The 21,966-nt window shown below is 43.9% G+C and overlaps 1 protein-coding gene across 5 annotated transcripts; it reads left to right on the forward strand.

Moving 5' to 3' along the window:
- Nucleotides 1-581: 581 nt before the first annotated feature.
- SOD3 (superoxide dismutase 3) lies at nucleotides 582-21,664 on the forward strand. 5 transcript variants are annotated; one of them, XM_027544186.1, is made up of 4 exons: nucleotides 582-687; nucleotides 15,659-15,758; nucleotides 18,379-18,514; nucleotides 19,997-21,664. In XM_027544186.1, the coding sequence occupies exons 3-4, from the start codon at nucleotides 18,498-18,500 to the stop codon at nucleotides 20,736-20,738; spliced, it is 759 nt and encodes a 252-aa protein (XP_027399987.1). In that variant the 5' UTR covers nucleotides 582-687; nucleotides 15,659-15,758; nucleotides 18,379-18,497; the 3' UTR covers nucleotides 20,739-21,664. The 5 variants fall into 5 exon arrangements, with proteins under 5 accessions (XP_027399987.1, XP_027399988.1, XP_027399986.1 ...); XM_027544187.1 differs by lacking the exon at nucleotides 582-687 and having other exon boundaries at nucleotides 15,603-15,789; XM_027544185.1 differs by lacking the exon at nucleotides 582-687 and having other exon boundaries at nucleotides 15,603-15,758.
- The last annotated feature ends 302 nt before the right edge of the window (nucleotides 21,665-21,966 follow it).

A 21,966-nucleotide genomic window follows, 5' to 3' on the forward strand; every position in this document is an offset into this window, starting at 1 on the left:
GGCCTGTGAGGCTCCTCTGTCCATGGGATTTTCCAGGCAAGAATACTGGAGGGGGTTGCCATTTCCTTCTCCAGGGAATCTTCCTGACCCAGGGTTTGAACCCGAGTCTCCTGCATTGGCAGGCAGATTTTTTACCACCAAGTCACCTGGGAAGCCTGAGTACCCTTATCATAAAACAAGGCCACATGGACAGGGCTTGGAGGATGAGTCATCACATGAAGGATGATCACACAGAGGAACACCTGAGACTCAGATATCCAGCCCAGTGGCAACCCAGTTGCCCACTGACAGAAAGTGCAAGAAAGAACCCAATAGAGACCAGTAAAGGAGCTGCCAGCAGCCAATCCCCAGCTAACCCATTATCTAAACAACCCATGAAACATGAAAAAAAATGGTTGTTGGGGTGCATGCTGTAGGACAGTAAATAACCCAAAGACCTCCTCTCTGCCCTCCCCTTTTAAAAAATCTGAAAGTACAGTTATTTTATTTGGTGGGAATGTTAAGGACTCTGAGCCCAGGAGGCAGCATTCCAGTAGCTCTGAGAAAACTGCTCCCTCTACCCCACTTTTTAAGATTCTGTTTTTTTCTTGGGCACTTCCCGTCTTGTAGGATCTTGGCTTCCCAACCAGGGATTGAACCCGAGCCCTTGGCAGTGAAAACATGGAGTCTTAACCACTGGACAACCAGGTAATTCCCACTCTGCCCCTCCTCCCCTGACGATGCCCCTGTTCACCATCTCTCTGGGCATTTCCAAGGTATCTTCTAACATGTTTGGGAAAATCACCTACGTGTATTCACATGTGCTCATGAAAGCAGGTCTCCCTCCATTTCTTGGCAAAATAATATTCACTGCGATTTTTGGAGATGAGACAGCAGATTTCTTTGTCTTACCTAAGAGAGAAATACTAAGTTGTTCCTTAACTTTTCTTGCTCTTGTTTTCTCTCTGGGTAAAAATAGGAACACCACAACCCCTGTGGGATTAAACAGCAAAACCCTGAGCTTAAGGGGTAATAGTGCTGATTGGGGAGAAGGGTGAGAGTCATTGCTTAATTTTGCTGCCCTGGACATCTCCCTAAGTTTAAGAGTCAGTGATAGGTCTCCAAGGGGATTTTTCAAGTAATTCTCAACTTGAAAAATCGTCTCTTCCTGTCAAAAGTCAGGGCATACAACAAAACTGCTCCTACCCACTAATGAAGATTGGAGCTTGCTCCAGAGACAGGCAGGGAGGCAGCAAGCAGCCATACAGGTCTGATAGCAAAACAAGGAATTTTGTGAGCATATTGAAGGAACATTTACACAGACCTGTGCAGTAGCCTCATCACTAGGAAAGGTAAAGTTTTAGAAGTATTGTTGACAAGACTCTGTACTTTAGAAAGCTTATATTGAATAAGTAAATGGACGGATGATGGAAGGGTAGAGAGACAATGGATGGATAGATAGATGGATCATTGGCAGCTCTGCTCAAGGGAAACAAGCATTTAACATTTTGAGACCCAGAGAAGCTCTGTGAATGGTGCAGTACAAGGATGATAAGGAAGATCTGGGTGCAATATTTCTTTTAGCTACATCTGGCTAAGGTTTACATCACTCCCTTTAGATAAGAAATAGACAAGACTTTGTGGTTATTTCTAGCCTGGGTCCTCTTTATTCATGCTTAAGTTAATTGTAAGTAGTTAATGCCACAGGATGAGCTTGGTTCTTCTCATCTAATCTTCTTGCTGTCTTTGTAAAATCTCAAATTAAAGAGCTTCTTTAGTTCCTTAAAGAACTAAAGATAAATATCTGAACTAGTGTTGCAGTCATTGCAAGCCGCCTCCCTAATAAACATTCTCTTCCTTCTTAATAAGGCAAATTTAATTTTGCTAGGGTAGCAGTATTTTAGGCTAAGCACACTTGCTCTGTTAGAGTCCCATGAATCTAGAGATGCCCTGTGACACATTCCTCACCATGAGACATAAATTGAAGGCATCAGGAAGACAAGGAGCTTCCACTGCCCCCTCCTTCTGAATGAGATGGACATCTGGAGGTTTCAAAGCCAACTTGCAGGACGGAGGCAGCAAGCATGAGGTCAGAAGTCTACACACTGCTGATGAGGAAAAGGAAAGATGTGAATTTCCTGAGCCACGAGCCACAGTGAACGTTTTATTCCATGAGACAAACATCCAAGTGTTTAAGTAACCTTCTATCATATTTGTAGCCAAAAGCACCCCTGGCAGTTACTTTTGGGTTCTTTCTATTGAAAACTGCAGCCTAGGTTCTAGTGCCCAGGTAGGTAAGGGGGAAAAGCATTCTTAACTGAGCATTGCCTGAATAAAGGTGAATTCCTTACTGGGGATGGTACATCGTATTAGTATAGGCTACAAATAAAGAAACCCCTGACTCGTACTAACATATATAATAAATCACAGAGTGGGAAGTCCAGAGATAAAAAAGACTCAGGTGCAGAACCGTCGCAGCTCAGGGATCCAAATTATTCCATCCCTTTGCTTGACCGTCCTTGGGGAGCCCCATGTGCTGGCTGAAGTAGATTAATCAGGAAATTTTCTTGGTGATCTGAATCTTCTTGGGTAGAGTTGGATACTTGAACAAAATGTATGCCTATCAGCAAGGAAAAGCAGGGGTTGACAGTCGTATCCGTGACACACAGGCCATAGAAGTTCTCTGTAAAATGTGGAAAGCCCCAAAGGATGAATGACAGCAATTCCAGCAGCCTAGAGCCAGCATTGATCTGAACATGTTCTGCTGCCACTTGAAAAGCAGAGGACTTGTTTTCTTGTCCATTCAGCTAAAATTTATGGCCTCCAACTGAATGGTCTGATTCATTCATCCCATTTGACTGGTCTCATAACAGGAAGTAAAGTATCCCAAGGGACCAAATAGCCCTCTTATAAAATTGGAATATTTGAAAAAATAAACAATTCCTTCCTTCTCTTCCTCCAAACTAAGCTACCTTCACTGGTGGTACCTAATAAATCCAAACTCTGTTTACAGGGAAAGAAGAGATTCCAAAATCTATTTAATAACAGGACAAAGTCACGGATGCTTATTAGAAACAGTCTTTTTTTTTTTTTTTCATCGTGGAGCTAATGTTCTTAGGAATTTTAAGAAGTGGCGCCTCACTGGGAATAGGTGTGAAAACTGAGTGCAGGGCCCTGTGATGTGCAGACAGCTTCCCAGGAGTTCCTTTCTCCCCAGAACACTAATCTTCTTGTGGGTAATCTACCGCAGTACTCACTGTGGCATCTGTTGTGGAGAACAATTCCTAGGGCCCGGAACCACTTACGAGATATATACAATTTTGACAGCGAGGCACCCATGTTTTCCTTTGGGGAATTATGTCTTTCTCTCTCTTCCTTTGTGGGTTGGTTGGGCTGACCCTGGCTCCTGGCTATTGATGTGCCTATCACAGTAGTGTATTCATTCTCATCCACGCTGCAGCTGGTTCATATGTGGGACCCAAACAAGCCCCCTAGCCTTAACCTGGAACTCCTGTTGGACTTATTAGGGGTTGCAGGGTTACTGGAATATAAGACACTGGATTGTTCGGTTCTGTGAACCCATAAACTCCTGTTTGCTGAAGTTGGCTGGAAGGAGATGTAGCTAATATAGCAACAGATACCAGTATCTTGACTCCTAAAAAGGAGGATCAGTTACCTATGGTGAGATAAAGACATTTATTTTATATTTACACGTCTTCCCATACCCATCCTGACAACTCTGTGCATTCTCTAGCTCAATTTATAAAAATGAGCAATTCTCAAAAAAAAAAAAAAAAAAAAACAACCAACAACTAGAAGTAATAGAATGATAGAGTGTGGTGGTTACTATGTGCCAAGCACTTTGCTGGTTACTTTTATACACGTATCTCATTTCATCCTTACACAATTACTGTCCTGTTTTCATTCGTGAGGACCTTGAGCTTGGAGTGGATAAGGTCTGTGAAGTGGTGCCCAGTTCAGCTAACCAAGCCAGGCGCAGCACTCACCACTCCTGAGGTCTCCATCAGAGACTTGGCAGAAGGCTTCAGAATTGATTAGCTCCTCAATAAGACAACCATTCAGCAATGGATAGAAACGCCTCCTCTTTCTTATCTAGAATGGTTACTCATTACAGGCTTGATCTCAAACTGTGAGACTGAACTTTAAGGACCAAAAACATAAAATCCAAAATTCCATTTAGATGACTTTGTCTGGAAAGAATTTGAACTTGAGGTTATTTTCACACCAGTGAGGTTCAGCCCAACAGCTGCCAACTTGATTATTCTGCTAATGTTTACACATGTCTTTGCTTTTCAAATTTACTGAAGTACAATTTACAAGCAATAAAATGTATGATCTTTGACAAACCCTCATTTAAGCATCTCATATTCAATATAGAACATCTCCATTACCCCACTTTCATCACTCCAGAAAGATTTCTCATGTCTCTTTGCAGCTAATTCTGATACACATCCATATTCAGCGCCCCTTAACCCCCATCGTAGGAAGCCCTTGTTCTAATTCCTATGACAATAGATTAGTGAACCTGTTCTAGAACTTCATTTGAATAGAATCACACAATACGTACTATTTTGTGTCTGGCTTCTTTCACTCAGGGTTACACTGTTGACATCACTCTACGTTGCTGTATGTACTAGCAGTTTATTCCTTCTTATTTCTGAATAGTGTCCAATTATGGAAATATAACACAGATGATCTATTGACCTGCTGATGGACATTTGTGATGTTCCCAGTGGAACACTTATGTATAAAGCTCTTATGCATATTCTTGCATAGGTCTTTGTGTGGATATTCATTCTCATGTGTCTTGAGTAAATATCTAGGAATGAAATGGTTGGATCACATGTTATTTGGTGGTGTTGAGTGGCTAAGTCATTTCCGACTCTGTGAGCCCATAGACTGCAGCACGGCAGCCTTCCCTGTCTTTCACCATCTCCTGGAGTTTGCTCAAACTCATGTGCGTTGAGTTGCTGATGCCATCTAACCATCTCATCCTCTGCCACCCCATGCTAAGTGTGTGCTTAACCTTGTGAGAAACTTCTGAAAACTTTTCCAAAGTGGTTCACCATTTTATACACTCACCAATAATGTAGGAGTTCTAGCTATTCCACATTCTCACCAACATTTACATCATCCGTGTTTTTCTTTTTAGCAAGAATATTGATGTACAGTGATATTCAATTGTGGTTTTGTTTTGCATTTTCTTGATGATCAGTGAAGATGCTTATTGGTCATTTGTACTGAAGCATTGATTAAATTATTTGATCCCATTTTTAAAATTGGGTTATCTTTCTTATTATTTCATTGTAGACATTGTCTATACATTCTGGATACAAGTCCTTTGACAGACAAGTGTATTAGTAACATATCCTGGTCTGTGGTTTCCCTTTTCAGTTTTATAAAAGTGACTTTTGAAGAACAAAAAAATTTTTAATTGAGACGAAATGCAATTTGTCCATTTTATTTTATAATTTATGCTTTTTTTGTTCTACTAAGCAAACTCTACCTACTTGAAGGTCATAAAAATTTATCTCCTACACTTAATTGATAGAGTTTTCTAATGGGTCTTGAAGTCAGGTAGTATCAGTCCTCTAACTTTTTTCCTGAAAAATTATTTTAGCTATTCTAGATCCTTTGCTTTTTTACATACATTATAGAATCATCTCTTCAATTTCTATAAAAGTCTGCTGGGCTTATGACTAGAACTGCATTGAATCTGAGATAACTGACATCTTAACAATACTTATTTTATAATCCATGAATATGAAATAACTATATTTAGATCTACTTTAATATCTCTCAGAAACATTTTGTATTTTTGTACATTTTGTACATTTTAAGGGTTGAAGTATTAAAATCTTTTTCTATATTTATTACTGAATATTTTATTCTCTTTGATGTTCTTATAAATAGTATTTATTTCATTCTCAGTTGTTTTTTGCCAGTATACAAAAATCCAATTGATTTTTATTTACTGGCTTTGTATTATGTGACCTTGCTAAATTCTTTTAATTAATTTTTATTGGAGGATAATTGCTTTCAATGTTGTGTTAGTTTCTGCTGTACAGCAAAGCTAATCAGCTCTACATATATCCCCTCTTTTGTGGATTTCCTTCCCATTTGGGTCACCACAGAGCATTGAATAGAGTTCCCTGTTCCCTGTGTGTTAATACACAGTATTTGTTTTTCTCTTTCTGACTTACTTCACTCTGTATGACAGTCTCTAGGTCCATTCATGCTGGATTTTGTCAAGAGCTTTCATGCATCTATCAAGATAATCATATGGTTTTCATTCTTTAATTATTTGTTAATATTGTGTATCACATTGGTTGATTTGTCTATATTGAACAATCCTTGCATTCCTGGGATAAATCCCACTTGATCATGACATATGGTCCTTTTAACCTTGTTAAATTCTTTTACTATTTATAGTAGTTTTTAAAATAGTCCTTGGAATTTTCTCTGTAGACAACCACAATGTTCGTATCAAGTTTCCTTTCTTCCTCCTCAATATCCATCCTTTTTTTTCTTGTCTTACTGCACTGGCAGGGACTTCCAGTACAGTAGGTAGGAAGAACAGTTCCAATCTTAGGTGGAAAGCAGTCAAAATTTCTCCATCACGCATGCTGTTATCTGTAGGCTTTTCATAGCTGTCTTTGATGAAATCAAGGAGGTTCCCCTCTATTTCCTTCTAATCAAGGAGTCTTTATCATGAATGGGGATTGGCTTTTGTCAAATACTTTTTCTTCTCTTATTGAGATAATCATGTGATTTTTCTCCTTTATTCTGTTAATGTGGTGAATTGCATAGGCAAATTTTCAAGTGTTAAACCAATCTTGTATTTCTGAGATAAATTCTACTTGGTCATGATATACTTTCCCTATTATATATTTTCTGGATTTGTTTTGCTAATATTTTGTTGAGGAATCTTTTTCTGTGTTAATGAAGGACATTAATCTGTTGGGATTTTGGTTTCAGGTTTATGCTAGTGTTGTAAAATAAATTGAGAAGAATTTTCTCCTCTATTTTCTGAAAGAGTTTGTGTAAGTGTGATATTACTTCTTTCTTAAATATTTGATAACTATTTGGTAGAATTCACCGATGAACCCATGTGGGCCTATGCTTTTCTCTGAGGAAAAGATTTTTGAGCTACAAAAAAAAATATTTTTAATGTACAGGGCCATTTAAATTATTTTTCTTGTATCAATTTTGGTAAGTTGAATTTTTTAAGAATTTTTGCAATATATCTCAATTATTGAATTTATAAACAAATTTACTCAGAATATTTAATTATCTTTTTGATAGCCATAGGATATGATGTGTTTATGCCCTCTTCTATTTCTTACACTGGTAATTTGGATTACTCTCTCTTTTTAAATTAGTTTTACTAGAACTTTATCAATTTTATTAATCTTTCCAAAGTACCTTCTTTTGGCTTTTTAAACTTTCTCTAAAGTTTATCTGTTCTCAATTTCATTGATTTATGTTTTTTATTATTTCTTTCCTTCTGCTTACATTGTTGTGATTTTCCTAGCTTATTAACACTTAAACCTCCCTATTTTTCTAACACAAGCATTTAAAGTTATATATTTTCCTGTAATAACTGCTTTGGCTACATTCCACAAATTTTGATGTGTTGTTTTCATTATGATTCACTTAGAAATATGTTCTAATTTCCCTTAGGGTTTCTTCTTTGACTCATGGATTATTTAGTGTGCCTTATTTAATTTTCATATATTTGGGAATTTTCTAGATATTTCGTTGTTATTGATATCTATTTTTCTTTCATTGCAATCAGATAACATATTAACATAATCTATAAAGCTTTAACTTTTTAAAATATAATGAAATCAGGATAGACTAGGATATAGTCTACCTTGGTGAATATTTCATGTAAACTTGAAAAGAACATTTATTCTGCAATTGTTGGGAAAATAATTTTAGTCATGTTGGTTGATAAGTGTTGTCCAGATAATCTATATGCCAAGTATTTTTTGTCTATTTCTTCTATCAACTAAAAAGAGAATATGTTAAAAAATGTCCTGGTGGCTCAAAGGGTAAAGAGCCTGCCTGAAACGCAGGAGATCCAGGTTCGATCCCTGGGTCAGGAAGATCCCCTGGAGGAGGAAATGGCAACTCACTCCAGTACTCTTGCCTGGAAAATCCCATGGACAGAGGAGCCTGGTAGGCTACAGTCCATGGGGTCGCAAACAGTCGGACATGACTGAGCAACTTCATGGGCTTCCCTGGTGGCTCAGACAGTAAAATGTCTGTCTGCAATGCAGGAGACCCGGGTTTGATCCCTGGGTTGGGAAGATCCTCTGGAGAAGGAAATGGCAGCCCACTCCAGTATTCTTGCCTGGAAAATCCCGTGGATGAAGGAGCCCGGTAGGCTACTGTCCATGGGGTCGCAAAGAGACAGACATGACTGAGCGACTTCAATTCACTTCACTTCTATCAACTAAAAAGAGAATGTGTTAAAAAATGTCCAATTATGATTATGCACTTATTTATTTATCTCTTTAGCCAAATTTTTGTCAATGTATTCTAATGGTTTGTTATTGGGTAAACATTTAAGGATTACTGTCTTCCTGATAAATGTGCTTTCATCATCGTGAAATGCCCAATTGCAATGATCTACACCAATCGTCTTTATCTCAACATCTACTTTGTCTGATATTAGTATAATCGTGCTTGTCTTAGGCTGTTTGCATGGTAAATCTTTTTTCATCCTTTTACTGTCAATTTATCTGTATATTTGATATGTAGCCTTTACAGACAGCAAATAACACTATTGAACCATCATTTGAAAAATGAGAACTATCATGTAGAGATGTCAGTCTCTGGTCTCTCTTGAAAACAGAAGGTATGGCAATAATAGGCAGCATTCCCATTTGGCAACATCTGGTTGTGCAGCTGCTGCCCCATATCTATTCAGAATTTCTCTCCAATCTCCACTCTTCTCTATTGTTTTCCAGGCACTGGGGCTGAGTTGCCATTTTTCAATGGGCTGTTGCTCTTTTTCTCACAGAAAAGAAATTTTTCTTCAGGTAAATACCTCCACTAGAATATGAAGACACAACACATATAGAAAGGCTATGTGTTTAATGACAAAAAGGAGACAACACATACCTGGCCCACTTTCGTCATGATGTGACCTGTCTGGCCCCCATAGGTGTCTGAGTTTTCAGTTCCTATTGTAATAAACACTTGAGTTCTGTTTGAGTTGATACGACTTTGAAAGTTAGAATGCTTCTAACTAAACCATCCTCAAAAGAGAGGATTGTTCCATCCTAGGCATGGGCATTTTCTTTTACAAATGCCTGTTCGCTCCTTGTAATGTATTTTAAAAGCAATTTCAAGTCTATGTTAGTGTGTATGTAATAAATACATGTTCCCAAATGAGAAGATAACTTTATTCTGATCAATAACGCCCAACCAGGAAAATGCTCTGATGATCAAAACACATTTCCATAAGTCAAATAAAGTAGTTGAACCAACAGTTAGATCCCAACTCTTCTGCCTTGGGTTTTAAGGGAAATTAACCCGGTGGCTCAGTAGCAAAAAATCTAAAGAATCTACCTGCAATGCAGGAGACACAGGAGATGGGGATCGGATCTCTGGGTCAGGAAGATCCCCTGAGAAGGAAATGGCATCCCACTCTAGTATTCTTGCCTGGAGAATCCCATGGACGGGGAGCCTGGTGGCCTACAATTCATAGGGTTGCAAAGAATCAGACATTATTTAGCATGCAGCAGCCAATAAGAGATACCCCCTAGTTTCTGATGTAAAAATTTTGTGGAGAAAGACCAATGTGAAAAGCTTCTTATGCTAAGATGGACAAAAGCTGGAGAAAGTTCCATGTCCTGGTCCCCATCTGGGTCTGCCAATAGCTCCTATTATGTCCCTGCCATAAGGAGGATGTCCCAAGACCTCAAACCTACTTCCATTCTCTCCAGGAAAGGCAAGATGGATCCTGAACAGCTGTGTCTGGGCTCAGAAGAACTGCGAGGAGGTTGCTTGCTTTGTAAAATTGTTCCAAAATTCTGTGAAATGAAATTCAAAATACACTACTAGGGCCATAATGCAGGACTATCTAATCTTTCAGATACTGCTGCCCTTCTGGATTCATCTCTGGGTGATATTGGTAGGTGATGGTGGTTTGGAGGCTGTGATGAGAGTCACTACTCACTCCATTTGAGACCATCACTAAAGAAGGGCCAGAACCCTACTGGATTCATTTTCTAAGTGAGACACATGGCTGCTTCTCTATTTTCCTCCCTAGGCTTCAAATCTGAGGCTTTCTGAATTCCGTCAGCATTTAGACTGCCTAAATCCTTTTCTAAAATAGAGGCTGAGTCAGAGGACCTCTTCCGTACAGTTTCTTCCAGCTTTGATTTTCTATAACCCTAGGAGGAGAGAATGTTATGTCACTTCCGTCCCTAGATGCCAATTTCTACATGTTGCAGTGTTTATACATTTTGCACAAGCTCCCTGGGGGTTTCCTGTCCATCTTTTTCTTGTTGTAGTTCATTTGGTCATTCTGAAGGTGTGGACAAAAGGAATTGGGCCAGGGTGGCCATCTGAATGGGGAGAGGTTTTCTTCTTCCTGGTGAGGTTGCAGGGTGTGTGTGTATTGCAGGGGGCGGTCAGAAGGGGAAAGGGAAAGAGATAGTCTATGAAGCATCAGAACCAGTGAGATAGACAGGCACCAATCTGAAGGCTCAGCGATCTGGGCTCAAGTCCTTCCTCTGCACCTATTAGATGTGACACTGAACAAGGCAATTAACCACTGTGGGTCTCAGTTTTGTTATTTGTAAATTATGAAAATAACACTGGGGAGAATCTGTGGTCCTTCATATGTAGGTCTGTTCAAATAGATTATGAGCCGCCTGAACTAAGGTTATGATTCATACATTTTCAGAGTCATGATGCCCAGAGCAGAGTCTGGTACGTAATTTTATCAGTCAGGCATGAATCTGGCTGTAAGTATTAATAACAGAAACCCACTGACAGTGGAAAACATGGAGGTAATTTCCTCCTATTATCAGAAAACTACAACTGCGCTAGTGTTAGTTAAGGTGTTCAGTGAGACACTTTTCCCTCTTTAGCTTTTAATTTAATTTAGTTTTTAATGAAGCTTTTGAGGACCTAGGTTCTTTCCATTTTTTTCTCCTTCATCCTGTGCACGTTGGCTTTTGTTCTCATTCTCACCAACTTATAGCCCTAAAGGAGCTGCCACATTACCAGGCATCAAACCCATGTTTAAGACAATAGGAAGGATAAAGAGGCAGCACCAATCATTTCTGTCTTTTTAATAATGAAAGTGAGAACTTTTCCCAAAGCCACATCAGATCATGTCCAATTGGCTATAACTGGGTCTTATGACCACCACCAGCTGCAAGGGATTCTGGGAAAGTAAGTGCCTGGCTTTCCAGCTTCTATAGTGGGAGGCAGCAAGCAGAGGGAGGGGTCAATATGGCCAACGGTTCAACAAATATTTTAAAATAAATACAACTAGAAAATAAGCTGAAAAATACTTCTCTTTTCTCAAGTGGGGTGTACTGTGCAATTATTTTGAGGAGATGAATGCTTCATTGGATATGCTTTTAAATATTCATACTGCTATTTTGTTTTTATGTGGCAAAACAGGAATGAGCTAAGTGTTCTCTCACAGGTATGGGCAGGAAGTGGAACTAGAGGCAAGGTCAGACCCCGTGAAGGACTTAGCTTGGAGGGATTTTACTTTGATGTTTTCCTGAGAAAATACTTTGCACATACTCACCTTCTGACCAGAAAGACATTGCTTTTCGTGTGCTACAGTTGGTCTTCTCTTCACATGGCCAGCCAAGTGTAACTTGTTGAGAAGTTCCTGGTTCTGACTGGTTTCCATTCCCTTCTGATTCACGTACATTTCAACGGAAGGGTTACACATTCACAGTGAAAAGGAAATTTCCCAGAACATAGCATGGACACGGGATGCAGTGTCTCTTCACTGAAGAGCAGGGCTATTACAAAGAAAAGGTGCATGCGAGTCACTTAACTCGTGCCTGGCAGAGAAGAGGCACGAAATACATCTGAGATAGTATTGGTTTATGACTATTAATAAGAGTGATGTTTTTAATCTCCCTGACCACTTTGCCAACAAGCATCTCCTTTTCCCCATATTATCCTGTTGGGTTTGGACAAAATGACAGGAAGCAAGGTTAAACTACACAGGTCCCTGGTTCCACTCTTACTTCCCAGGGGCTTCTGGGAGAACCCAGGCGGGCAAGACACACTTGAAGCGGTCTCAGGTGTATCTGAAGTCCTCTGGTTGGGTAAACTGTTACCACACAGACTCTGGCCTTTTATGGAGGCAATCTGAAATCCTAACTGTTGTATTCAGAAACTTTCTCCTCACAGTAACCACTTTATTTCCTGGTAGAATTTAATTCTATCAGTTTTCTAAACACAACGAGAAGGAAGTTATGTACAACTGATATTCCTGCATAAAAGAAGTCCGAAGTTCTCTAGCAAAGCTCTCTTCTATTCAGATGGAAGTCCATTGGAATGCATCTCCTAATAATGGCTGATTGACAATGCTTGCTTGATTTTCCATTGTATTATGCATTAGCACAAGGAGAAAGGACAGAGGTTGAGGGTTAGGTGTCTTGTTTGCACGGCACTCATTGACTACAGGGATAACTGGGAGGTACAGAGTCATTTGTTTTGAACTTTTCTTTCATCTCCCCTTCAGACTTTTGGAGGTAATAAAACATAATGATTAAGGGACCAGGATCAGCAATCAGAGACTCTTGGGTTTAAATTTTGCCTTTGCCGTGTTATAACACTGAAACTTTCGGCCTGTTCTTTTCTTTAAAAAAAACTGAAGTATAATTGACCTATTATTCAGAAAGAATATTCCTTCTGAATCTCATTTCCTTATCTACAAACTGGGCAAATTAACACCTATCCCACAAAATTAATGCAAGCATTAAATAAAACAGTATGTGAGAAAGTGTTTTGTAAAGTGTTTGGTCTCAAGTACAGAAAATGCAGCCCAAACAACTTGAGCAGAAAGAGAAGGTATTTTGTAATAGACTGGTAAAACATACTAGTCTATTAAAAACAATAAATTATAAATAATTTTTTAATGAAGTAATGCTTTCTCATAAATAATTTTAGGAAAAAAACTCCAAATGGTGATTAGGATGCTTCTTCCTCTCCTTCCTCATTCTCAGTTCTGCACCCCAAAGACAAATGCTGTTAAGAGTTTCTGGTTTTAATACATGTTGTAGGAATAGAAAAATAGAATGTATTGTTTATTAGGCTATGTTTAAATATATGTATTATAAAATGTGTATATTACTAAAAAGGTACAAAAACTACCAATAAATCATTTGTCCATTAAAAAACAAACAAAAAAAGAATGTATTTGACTCACATAATGAAAACAGTTTCAGGTACAGCTGGATCCAGGGGCTTAAACACTGCAACTGGGTCCAAATATCACTCTACTTTTATTCTACTTCCCTCCACTGGCCCCATCCTCAGATGGGTTTTCCCTGAGTGGAGCAAGGGGGTACAATAACTTTACCCTTTCTCCTCCAGTTTCAAGTCCATTGGGAAAGAGAAGATGCATCCTTCATAACAGTCCCAGCAAAAATGTCACTGCATCTTACTGGCTCTGAATGTATTATTCTGGAACTAATGCAATATTATGACTGGTCAGGAACCCACCTCTGGAGCAAAGCGTGAATCAATACTACTTGCATGGACTGAAAATGCAGTGGTTTCCAAGAAGGAAATTGGGGTGCTATTGCCAAAGGAGTGGTGCATGGATGTTCACGAGGTCGGGTAGGAGAAAAAGCAAATTTCTCCTAGAATGCCATAAAAAGGAAAGTGAAAATGGATTTTAATACCAATCCTAGAATATCATAGCAGAGGAAATCTTTCTTGGCCCTTAAATAAAACTAACTGCTTAAATAAAAGAAAGTGCTACTTCATACAGTAGTTATGAACTGATACAATTCTTACTTCAATAACAATGAAAATACAGATTTCATTTTTTTTTTTTTCAGTTGGATGGACAATTCAGAACGGGAAACCAGAATGTTTCAGGGTGAGGTAGAGTGGAGGGCAGCATCTGGAACTCAGAAAAGTCATTAGTCAAAGGCACCTACGCCCATCAACAGAATGCAGAGTGGGAGGGACTGAGCCCATGATGCCCGAGTTCTCAGTGTGCCAGGTGGGCTGATGCCAGGGTAGAGGCTGGAGGCTCTGAGTGCCCAGAAGTCTCCATCTTATCTTGTGCAATGGCTGCTCCAGGACAAGATCTTTAGTTTGAGTTCTGCCTGCCAAGCAGAGGTTTCCAAACCTGGTTGTACCCCAGAATTCTTGTTGTTTCAGTTGCTACATCATGTCCAACTCTTTTGCAACCCCATGGACTGTAGAGGGCCAGGTTCCTCTGTCCACGGGATTTCCTAGGCAAGAATACTGGAGTGGGCTGCCATTTCCTCCTCCAGGGGATCTTCCTGACCCAGGGATCAAATCTGTGTCTAATGCTTGGCAGGTGAATTCTTTACCACTGAGCCACCTGAGAAGCCCATACTCTAGAATAGCTAGTTTTTAAAAAGATGATTCCAGGAAGCCCTGCTGGCAAAGGATTAACTTAGCCTGGGATGGGGCCCAGAAGTCTAGATTGTGAACAAGCTTTCCTGAGGTCAGGACAAGGGTCTGGGTCTCTAGGGGCCCTGGCTTTGCTTCCCCAGTTGCAGTCCCCACTCTGTACTAGATGGATCTGTTGACACTGCTGTTCCCTCCCTGGAGTATGAACCCCAAAAGGCAGGGACTCACACAGCTTTGGGTACCAGTACACAACAGAGTGAGCACCCACTAAGCATTTATTGAAAGCAGGCTGGAGGGCAGACAGGCAGGCAGGCAAGCTGCCTTTTCCAATGTGGGCTTTTCTGGGGTGGGGGGCAGGGAGCTTCTATTTCTGGAAAGAACTGCTGTGATTGAGGAAAGATTATGGCAAAAGAAGGAGAAAAAGGGCACTGGGGAAGCAAAAGTGGTTCCTCCACACTACTCATTCTTTTAAAGGACTCCTCCATAACTTTAATAAGGAAGCGAGAACAGGATGAGTGGGACTACGGGCAGGGCACTGGGTTAGCCTCACCTCCCCATGTTACAGATGATGAAACGGAGGCACAGGCACATCCTTAGGAAGTGCACGGCTTGGACTCTGCAGCCTGAGTGGGTAACTGCTACCCCGCCTGCGTCTCATCTCTCACAGGTGTGGAAGCACGGTCCTGGAGAAAACATTATGCATTTTTGCAGGATGTCCATTTTCTTCTTAGACATCCAGCAAAAGTAAATCAAGAGCTGAGGAAATCAGGGGACAGCAAAGGGCGTCTCAAGAAAGAGACCATTGTACACCTCTCCAAACAAGCTATTTTCTGTCTACTTTTTATTCCCCTGCTGTGCCCTGAAGGTCACTTGCTACGTCTGCACAACTCAGTGAAGTCACGAAAAGGAGTACTTGGCCAGGGAACGCGGGGCTGGGGAGGGACTGCGGGGAGGGGACAGAGCTGGGGGAGGTGAGGCAATTCCACAACAAGGACTGCCTGGCCAGCTTCCCTGCCTAAACCAGCCCAATGACCTTCTTTCCTCTCAGTGACCACTCCCCCAGAGGCTGCCCTGCTCAGTCACAAACAGCCCGGGAGTTGCCCGCATTCCTGTGACCAGCTGGTGAGGTGCTGCTCCTCGGGTCCCAGGTGAGATAGCGCTCTTTGAAGAGCTGGAAAGGTGGGTGTGAAGTCGAGGTTCATTTCACTCTTCTCAGAGTATGCTTACTGAGTCTGAAACTGGGGCAGGGCATCCAGCCTCTTCTAGGAAAAGGATTTGAACATTTTCATGGGAGAAAACGCACTTCTTGACAGAGTCCAGCTGCTCTGAAGGGGAGGAGGAGGGCGGTGGTGAGAGGGCTGAGGAAGGCAATGGGCGGAGGCAGGAAGTGACTGTTTGGGGATCCGTTAATGCTCTTCAAGAGGACCTCAGCATCCTCTGGGTTAGAGAAAAGAGAGATGTGGAGTGAGGAAGGTAGATGTTTCTGGATGTTGCCTGGTGTGGGTGGCGAGGGAAAGCCATCTGCTTAGGAGAGGCACAAAGGGAGGACCCCGCAGGCTCAGACTCACAGCCGGGACCCCGTCTCATAGGGCACCCAGGCATTAGAAGACCCTGGAGTCTTTGAGGGGGTGGGGAGTAAACAGTTTTCTCAAACCCAAACCCAGGAAGGAGGCACCAGCTTGGTAGCTTGCTCTGTTCCCTGATAACTTTGTTCTCCCCTCCGGAACAAGCAAGCCCTTCTGAAACCACTTGGTCATCTACAGCTCAAACTGAGAGACTGAGAAGGGTGAGCCTTCTGCGAGCTGAACTGGAGGGCTCGAAGTGAAAAGCTTAAGACCCAAGGAGTTTTACCTGGGGTTTAAGAAGAATTCTCTTTTATTTAAGAGGGCTTCCCTGGTGGCTCAGAAAGTAAAGAATCCACCTGCAATGCAGGAGACTCAGGTTCGATCCCTGGGTAGGGAAGATGCCCTGGAGAAGGGAAAGGCAACCCACTCCAGTATTCTTCCCAGGAGAGTTCCATGGACAGGGGAGCCTGGTGGCCTACAGCCCATGGACTTGTAAAGAGTCGGACACGACTAAGCGACACGCACGCACACACACACACACACACACACACACACACACACATTCTCTCTCTTTTTAAGACAAAAACATCTCCTTCAAGTGTTAATTATGACCCAAGCATTTTTGGAAAAGAAAGCTTTGTGGACATGTCCAAAACAACCTGTTTTTGCTGTATGCTTTCAGTGAAAAACCTTTCAGTTGGCAGAGCCCTCCTGAGGGGTAGGACCAGCTCAAAAGGACAGGGGTGGTCGGTAGTGATGGAGAGCTTGAGGCCAAGATGTGGCCTCAGGGATAGTCCTCTATTCCCGCCCCGGATCCCTGGGGCTTTATCATAGTAACCAGGCCATGTCAGAAGTGCTTCCCTTGATGTCACTTTCTGGACCTCTCCTCCTACCTGTCACTCCTTCTTGGAGCCTTTCCTGGCCACCTCCTCCTCCCACAGCTTCAATAGTGGATAGTCCTGAAATCCTTATCAGCAGTTTTTCTCTGATAGCTAAGAGCTGCCGCTTACTGGGAATGTTTTATGTACCAGGCTCTGGGTTAATTGCCTCTGATGAGAGCTATACAGTGTGGTGCCTAAACCCTGGGCTTGGGGCAGACCACACCCCTTCACATCCTGCCTCAGCTATTATTGAATGTGTAACTCTGGGAGATAGTGGAGGACCGAGGAGCCTGGTGTGCTACAGTTTATGGGGTCACAAAGAGTTGGACATGACTTAGTTGTCTGTACAACATTCACCTTTTTGTGCCTCAGTTTCTCTGTGCTCTAGAATGGGGGTAACAGTACAACCACCCCAGAGGGTTCTTGGGAGGCTACATGAATTAACATTTGCAAAGTGTTTTTAATAGTGCCTGTATGTGTGTTCAGTAAATGTTAGCGATTCTAATTGTGTCTTTCAAGCATTACAGCAAGTCTCTAAGGTAAGTATGATTATCTCTATTTGCATATAAGAAAACAGAAGGCTCAGAGAGGAGGGTGAGCCCAACTAGACTCTGCAGTCCAGCACTTTCTCTGGTACTCTGTAACAAAAATAACAAGTATGCTAACTCTAAGGGAGTAAATAAAGTGGCAGTGTCAGGCTTCAGATCCAGGGAGTTCTGGAATCCATGATTTTAATCACCATACTAGATTGTCTTTCTGTAATGATTATGGAAGGAATAAACACTCAATCCCAGATTTTAACTTTAAAATGGCATCTGCTTTGAGGTTGGAGAAGGCCTTTGACAATGCAGTTGACGCTCAAACCAGCTCTTTAGAGGCAGCATTGATCCCTGTGGGAAGGCTTAAAAATGTGAAAATGGCCTGTCATCTCGTATCTCATTTAACCTTCCTAGTGATCCTTGGTGGTCTTACAGCCTTGTCTTATAGCTAAGGCAGAGTCAGAAATTTCCCCCACAATACTGCAGTTAGTATATGTGTCTTGCTTTAAAATTCCTGGTTGGGTACCAGAGCTATAAATAAAATAAAACAAAATTAAACAACTCATGCCCACTGAATCAGACTCTCTTAGGGTGTAGCCTGGGCATCTGAATTTTAAGATTCAGAATCTGATGTGTAGCCAACAAACACTGAGAACCCCTTCCACTGACACTGCCTCTTCCAAGGGCCAGAACTCCCATTTACAACCGTCTGCCCAACATCCCACCTGGGATCTTACCCTTAGCAAGCTTGGGCGAAACTTGCCCTCTCTCCTGTCTTCTCAGGGCCTGGTACACCATCCATCATCCAGTCTCCCCTGCTGGGAACTCAGTCATCCCCAGCTCCTCTTCTCCACTGCCAGTGGTACCCAAACCGTGAAACCGTTTGAAGCACTCCTGAAACCATGTTGCCTCCACTTTGGTAATAGCCTTCATCATTTTTGGTTTGGATTGCTGTTGCTGCCCCCTAATTCATCACCCTCTGCCTGTCTCCATTTCTCCCTGAAGTCTTCCCATCCCTTCTCCTCTGTCCTCTCCATTCCCGCCTTCTCCTCTGTCCTCTCCATTCCCGAAGTCTAGCCCACATCCTTTCTCCTGCCAGACTAAAAACTATCTCAAAACTCACTTTTCTGCTTAAAAACTTCTACCAGCACTAGCCTCCTGGTTAATAACCACGCACTTTAGCAGAGCAAGCCCAGCCCCTCCCTCCTTGGCCCAAAGCTCCCTCTTCAGCCTCGACTCCTCCCTGGTGGCACAGGCTGCGTCCCAACCACACTAAATTTCCCCCATGCCCCATACAAACTGTGTCCCTTCACAGTCTGTGAACGCTCATGTTGTGCCTCCTGCCTGAAATGGGCTTCTGACCTGGCTTGGCTGAAAAGCTTCTACTTGTCCTGTGGGACCTTCAGAAGTCACCTCCTCTGGGAAGCCCTCCTGGAGTCCCCCATGGAGACGCACATTGCTTATTCTGGCCTTGCCCTGCACAAAGCTCCATCTTCAATCAGAGGATAGCATTGGAATGATCTGATGACACATCTGTCTCTCAGTGAACTCCTCATCCCACATTCACATGGGATGTGAATTCACATATTAAATGTCTCCTACTGCCAGGTGCAGGCCCAGATGCTGGGGATACAGATGAATAAGACTGAGTTTCTGGCTTCAAGTCTACAGAACATGGCAGAGAGGAGGGGATGGGCCACTTCAGAGAGCACATAGCAAGTGCAAGAAGCAGCGGCAGCAAGCCTTATGCTGCCAGTCTAAGAGGATGCAGAAAAAGAGTGGCAGGAGATGAGGGGGCAGAGATGCTGAGAAGAAGGAGATCTGGAAGGGCCACAAGAGCCTCCCTCAGGTAGCCTGAGACAACCCCTGTTGTGCTTAGTGGCTCTTTTGTGTCTGACTCTTCATGACCCCATGGACTGTAGCCCACCAGGCTCCTCTGTCCATGGGGTTTCTCCAGGCAAGAGTACTGAGTGGGTTGCCATGCCCTCCTTCAGGGGATCTTCCCAACCCATGGATGGAACCCAAAGGTCTCCCACATTGCAGGCGAATTCTTTACAGTCTGAGCCACCAGGGAAGCCCACCCCTTGGCCAATGTCCCGGACTCACATTGCTATGGAGATGGTAGTTGGGAGGATCACGATAAGACTTGTGGCTCAGAAAGATCCCTGTGAGTTTCTTGAGATTATTCCTCATCCATCTTTACAACGGCAGCACCTAGCCCAGTTTCAGGAATACAGCAGGCCCTGGAAAGACAGGGGCCAAAATAACAAAAAAAGCACGCTGGGCAAGAAAGCCCCTCACAGCAGGAAGGGTCTGGAGTCAAGGACCCCGGAGGGTCTGGGATTCCAGGTTTGCAGCGACTAAGCCTCGTTCTGCCCCCACCCCCTGGGGGTGCCCGCAGGTGCTCGACTCTGGCCATGCTGGCGCTGCTCTGTGCCTCTGTGGTCCTGGTGGCCTATGCCTCGGCCGACCAGATCCAGCAGCAGATGGGCTCCAACACGGAGGAGCAGATCCGCGACATGCACGCCAAGGTGACGGAGATCTGGCAGGAGATGATGCAGCGGCAGGCGGCGGCCATCGACCCGGACGCGGCGCTCCATGCCGTCTGCCGGGTGCTGCCGTCGGCCACGCTGGAGGCGGAGCAGCCCCGGGTCAGCGGCCTCGTGCTCTTCCGGCAGCTCCGGCCTGGCGCCCTGCTGGAGGCCTTCTTCCACCTTGAGGGCTTCCCGAACGAGCCCAACGGCACAAGCCGTGCCATCCACGTGCACCAGTTTGGGGACCTGAGCCAGGGCTGCGACTCCACCGGGCCGCACTACAACCCGATGTCCGTGCCGCACCCGCAGCACCCGGGCGACTTCGGCAACTTCGCCGTGCGCGATGGCCAGGTCTGGAAGTACCGCTCCGGCCTGGCTGCCTCGCTCACCGGCCCGCATTCGATCGCGGGCCGTGCCGTGGTGGTCCACGCGGGCGAGGACGACATGGGCCGCGGCGGCAATCAGGCCAGTCTGGAGAACGGTAACGCCGGCCGCCGGCTTGCCTGCTGCGTGGTGGGTCTGTGTGGCCCCGGGCCCTGGGCACGCCAAACGCAGGAGCACGCGGAGCGCAAGAAGCGGCGGCGCGAGAGCGAGTGTAAAGCCGTCTGAGCGCTCCACCTAGGTGGTCCTGAGCTCCGACCGCGCGCCGCAGACCCCTTCTATGCGCTCTGGGAGCCTTTCCATGCCCCGACTCCCCTCTAAGTGCCCCTAGACCGCTCCACGCCCGGACTTCTCTCCAGGCTCCCGAGATCCCCTCTATGTGCCTCAGCGCCGCCCCCCCCCCCCCCACAACGTACCCCAGTATCCCTGAACGCTGTGACATCTCTCCCAAGGACCCCAGACCTTGCTATACCCTGACATTCCTCCAAGCACCCAAGATGCTCTCTATGTGGCCCAGGACCCCTTCTACGCATCCTGGGGAACCCTGGGACCCCTCAACATCCTGACGCCTCTTCAAGGCCCACGATCCCCTCCTTGAGACCCCAAGCCGCCTACCCGCTCACCTTGATTTTTCTCCTTCCCCTCCCGGAGACACTCTGTACTCTGGAGTACCACTTCTGCCATGGCTAGGATCTAACTGAAAATCCCCTTCACTTTGAGGTCTTCAACCGTGTATATTGAGACACCCCCCTTTCATCCTGAGGGCACCCCGAGCTCTGAGGAACCCCCAGAGATACCGAAGTAAACGCATGAACCCTGAGGGTCTTCCAGACTCTGAGGTCCCTTTCCACCTTGACACCCACATCTTTACCTTGTGAGCCCTGAGATCCCTCTATGCCCTAATCACCCACCTACCCCCACCTCCTATGGGCTCCTTCTAGGCATTCTGAGACCCCTCCGGAATTTGCCTACCACCACTCCCCCACCTCTGCCCCCGTAGCTTGTGCAGCCTGCACTTAGGTGCCTCTTCCAGGTGTCTCCAGGTATTTCCCCCGGCCACCTCCACCCCTCACTCCCTCAAGAAAGCAGCTCCTTTGGGGGTTGTTTGACAATATTTGCATTGCACATTAAAAACTCAGCAAATCAGTACTTCATGGGGGCCTTGGTTACTTTTTTCTTTTTTGATGCTTCTTCCTGGCTCAGCTATTTTTGAGGAATGGTAAAGACGTTTCCCAAATCCCTGTAGGACTTCTCTTTCTTCCCTACATAGCTCCTCTGCAAAATTTAATCACCTATTGATCCTTATGCATTTGGGTGGAGCTCGCAAGAGGGAGGAAACCAAGATCACTTAGGGAAGTGGCAAAATAAACAAAAAAACAGCTTCCTGGGCTACATCCCAGAGCTGTGGAATTCAAAGGCAGAGGAGGAAATGTATTTCAAACAACCTTCCCAGTGA

This window comes from Bos indicus x Bos taurus, chromosome 6 (assembly GCF_003369695.1).
Source record: "Bos indicus x Bos taurus breed Angus x Brahman F1 hybrid chromosome 6, Bos_hybrid_MaternalHap_v2.0, whole genome shotgun sequence".
Lineage (NCBI taxonomy): Eukaryota > Metazoa > Chordata > Mammalia > Artiodactyla > Bovidae > Bos > Bos indicus x Bos taurus.